General features: G+C 35.3%; 1 protein-coding gene across 1 annotated transcript; it reads right to left on the reverse strand.

Moving 5' to 3' along the window:
* Positions 1-942: 942 nt before the first annotated feature.
* Positions 943-4,098, reverse strand: LOC145813933 (small ribosomal subunit protein uS2-like). The gene is made up of 5 exons (XM_082910357.1): positions 3,764-4,098; positions 2,555-2,817; positions 2,123-2,320; positions 1,741-1,951; positions 943-1,232 (listed from the first exon to the last, which is right to left on the reverse strand). The coding sequence occupies exons 1-5, from the start codon at positions 3,894-3,896 to the stop codon at positions 1,147-1,149; spliced, it is 891 nt and encodes a 296-aa protein (XP_082766483.1). The 5' UTR covers positions 3,897-4,098; the 3' UTR covers positions 943-1,146.
* Between the last annotated feature and the right edge of the window lie 330 nt (positions 4,099-4,428).

Here is a 4,428-nt window from a genome sequence, read left to right on the forward strand (position 1 = left end):
TTTTTTTCCTTAAACTAAAAAAATTAAAAAGTCAACCCGCATTCCAAACCAACCCAAATGAGGTTTTTTTTAGGGGGATGCACCAATAAATCCCAAATTAATAACTTATGCACTGTTTAGTCCTAAAAGTTTTTTTATAGACTGAAAGGTCCCATTACAATGTTAATAACATCTGATACAATGTTAATAACATCAGTCATGTTACAAACATTGGATTTCAAACATCTAATATTCATCAAATTTCAATAATGTTTAAAAATATAGGATGAAAAATATCTAATGTTCATCAGATTTCAATAAATTTTGAAATTATAGAATGAAACATCAGATCATTTACATCATTCACATCATGTTGATGTAAAAATGAGACTAAATGGAACATAAGAAAACTTTTAGAACTAAATGGTTCAACGTTTCAAAAATTAAAACTTATGGATAAATTTTCCTTTTTTTTATCATTTGCTTGCGCATAAGGTACCCATAATAATAAAGAAAAGACAAGGTCGTAAAATATTAACAAAACAATTTAATAGGCAATTGAAACTACTACACCAAATCCTTATTGATATTTGGAGACTATATCCCCCGTGCCTCTGGTTAAACATTTAATTGGATACACAGAATTTCCAAGTCCGTTGTGTAAATGAGAATGACGCCATAACATTTCATTGATCGTATTCTTCATAATTATGATGAAAATAATAAATACCAATTGACATCAATAAGTAGATGCTGAATAGGAGGAAATATAACCTGACATTAATCAGACAAATCACATTTTTTTATTTTCCAAATTCCAGAGGAAAATACTATTAACTTAATTCAATTGAAAAATACTCTATTTAATTTTCCAGATTAGAAAATAAAAAAATACTCTACATTTGTGAAGAGCATTCCCAGCCAATATAAAGAAAACACTATCAACAATACAAAAATCATGCATGACCAAAAAATAAAAACATCATTTAGGATTCCAGCATTCTCAAAATTCTCTACAACTTAAGCATCAACCACAACTAAAGCGTTTGCCAAAATCTCTGTTTGCCTCCATACAAAAACTTATAGAAGAGTAAGCATAAAATCTCACGAAAGACTAATAAAGACTGAAAACAGAATCTCGAGCAAAAGTTAATAATGACATTCTTCTCATTCCCAGCCACTCGCTGCTCCCTCAATTGGTGGTGGCAATGTTGGTGCAACTCCAGCATCAAAACCATCAACAGCAACTGGCACTGCAGTTTATAAGATGCATAATCCAACCAACATTAGAGAAAGAGGGGATTATCAGTCTAGACAAGCAGGTAAAAACACAAATTGGAAACTGATATACAAACAAAATTTTTATACAAAACTATGAAAAAAATTATGTCACAGGACATAGTTGAAAATAGAAGTCATTTGATAGGTCTTTTATTTTAAAGTGAGGAAATCAAAGCCAACCACATCATTTTGAATTGGTTTTCTGTTTTGTGCCTATAGCACTACCGTTCAAAATATAATCATCAATGCTCTGCTTTGTGAACATTTGCCTAAATATATAAAAATAAAAAAACAAAGAGACCAGCGAAACAAAGCTTGCCTATGCCATTGACTGAGCATAATGCCTCCACCTTCCACTCAAAATAGGATTAAAACAAAACATGGGGAAAATAAAGCCTAAACAAAACTAGGGCCAATAAAAGCTAAGGAAATTATATTGCTATTATCTTCAATAATTGAAGGCAGAACAACAAAACTCACCTGCATCACCAGCCCAACCAGTAGCAGCAACCACAGGAATGGCAGCTGGACCTGCATCACCAGCCCATTGAGCATCAGTAATTTGAGCACCCCAGTCACCGGCACCAGCAAGTGCAGCAGCTCCATAATCTGGATAATCTGGTGCAGCAGTTGCTTCTTCTTCTTCTTGTTCCTTTGCTTCCTCGGGCTCCCGGTAGAAAAATAAATCAACCTGCAAACAGGAAGGAAGGCAGCAGGTGTGAGAGAATATGTAACAGGATCAACAACCATGAATAATACAAACACTAATCCCTTATTTATCTTTGTTTCATTTTTAAGCAATAAAAAAACTCCAAATATAAAAATACGCACGAGAAAAATGCAAGCCTTCATATATATTTACCATCACTTCCCACTTATGCCCTTGAGGAATCGAATTACGCATCTGCAGAACCATCCTTGCCAGAAGCCAGAACAGACAGCCAATGCTGTGCTTCCCCTTGTTATTGGCAGGGATGCCAATATCCACATACCTCATCGGGGAATCAGTATCACAGAAAGCAATGGTGGGAATGTTTCCCAAAGCAGCTTCTTTAATAGGCTGCAAACAAGTTTAGGATAATGATGTAAATAAGAATCAAAATGTACATATACAGAACATAAGCACATAAGATCAATACCTATTTTAGCATTTCATCCAAATTTAGGACAATTATTCATTCATTGGACTATGGCTAAGTGCAGTTTTGTGCAAAACAACTCATCCAGCAATTAAAAATCAATTCAACAATCTAAAACACCATGCAAGTAGAAAACCATTGAAAGAAGTATTGACCTGGTGATCAGTTCTTGGGTCAGTTAGGATCAAAAGGCGAGGCTCATTAAATGAAGTCTGAAGCTGGTTAGTGAATGTTCCGGGAGTGTGACGACCAGCAATGGCATGAGCACCAGTGTACTGTGCAAACTTCAAAACGGCTCTCTGACCATAGGGCCTAGCAGACTGAACAATAATGTCTTGAGGGTTCTCAATGGCAACAATAACCCTGGCAGCAAGCTGAAGTTTCTCCCATGTTTTCCCAAGGTTGATTATGTAAATACCTGAGCATCAAAATAGGAAAAAAATTGTGTAAAAATGCAAATGCAAGAAAACAAAAGAACTGATCCACAATTCAATTGCATTATGTGCTCATATAGCATGCAAAAAGCACGGCTTGGTTGATCCATGGCCGTCACATGTGCCTACCCAACAGCCTTTATGGTGCACAACCTCAAAATAAACCAAGTACCTTGTAGCAGTATTCAAACATCATTTCAATTCCCTTAATAATAAGCCTTTTTTGCTGGTTGATAGGTAGATTAAAAAACATAAAGCTACCAGTAACCACAAGTTTTTACAAAAGTGCTTTCATTGAGACCAATGACAAATATATATATATATATATATATATATTAAACTTGGTAAATACACCTAAATCAGCAAAGTTGGCACTTGATATATGAAGAAAGCAATCCTTAGATTGCCCATCAAATACAACTAACTAATGAATCAACACTCATTACATTAGCATTAATTGCGTTATAACCCAGGTACTAATCATTATAGTTTAACAACATATGAGATCAGCATCAGCCAATAAACACGTATTAGCATACACTACTATAAGCATACTAGGCCTCACAAATCGATAGACCTGCCTACTATACCAGTAAACTTACATTTGACAAATTTTTTAAAGGAGGAAGAATTTGAGATGGTTTTCTTTCATCAAAAATGATTAAAACAGGTTTTTAAGATATAAGTTTGAAAAATTCCAAAAATACAATACGAGGTTTTAAACAAAAATTTCTGAAATTTTATAGAGATACTACTATCCAACTCAGATCTGCCAATAGTTATCAATGTCAAATTCTTTGCTTCGAATCTAGCTAATGACAGTGTTACAGATCGAATCTATAAAATTAAAAAATAAAAAACACACACACACATAAATTAACGAAATCGCATGAAAAGAGAGATGATGAAGAAGAAGAAGAAGAAGAGTACCGTCGTTCCTTCTCTTGAAGGCGTAACGTTCCATCTGAAAGTCGCAATTTTTGGTGCCGAGATGGACTTCGGCAGCCAACATCATTTGAATGTCAGCCTCCTTCGTCGACAAAGCCCTCGCTGCTGCCGCCATGATTGATTGTTTCCTCTCTCTGAAACCCTAGGGTTTGGCTTCTGAGTGCTCTCTCTCTCTCCAGCAGCAGCACAGAATGAGGGCTTTTTGCTAGAGAACAATGATATAGTCGTCTTTTTCTCTGAGAAACCCTAGGGTTTTTTTAACTGACCAAAATAACCCTTGCTCATGTGCGGCCCGCTGGTTTGACTCAATATGGGTTGGTACGGGCTTAGTGGCCCATCTTTTATTTTAAGATTTTGACTGAATTTTTTGAAAGAAAGCCCAACCCAAGTATCGGGCTCCTGCTTGGCCTCTTCATCGACAGATAACAATAATGATAGAGATCACTAATTTTGGAACTCTAAAAAGATCATTAATGACATGATATTTAATAAAAAAAGAAAAAAGTACAATATCAAGGCCAAAACATCAAATCATTCATAGTGGGGTCCACTGCTACATCATTAGTGGTAGCACTAATTAGTTCTCTCACTCATTTTCCGGCAGATAATGAGGCTCCAGTGGCACTTTGTTTGGTTTGGAATTTTTA

The sequence above is a fragment of the Camellia sinensis genome, chromosome 15 (assembly GCF_055761805.1).
Source record: "Camellia sinensis isolate YWXY chromosome 15, ASM5576180v1, whole genome shotgun sequence".
In the NCBI taxonomy this organism is placed as follows: Eukaryota; Viridiplantae; Streptophyta; class Magnoliopsida; order Ericales; family Theaceae; genus Camellia; species Camellia sinensis.

Bases quoted from the DNA above. Each gene is read 5' to 3' on its own strand.
- LOC145813933 (XM_082910357.1), bottom strand. From the start codon at position 3,896: ATGGCGGCAGCAGCGAGGGCTTTGTCGACGAAGGAGGCTGACATTCAA. The intron at 2,818-3,763 runs GTACTCTTCTTC...TTTGATGCTCAG, and splicing joins CTTCAAGAGAAGGAACGACG to GTATTTACATAATCAACCTT. The intron at 1,233-1,740 runs GTGAGTTTTGTT...TATAAACTGCAG, and splicing joins TGGTTGGGCTGGTGATGCAG to TGCCAGTTGCTGTTGATGGT.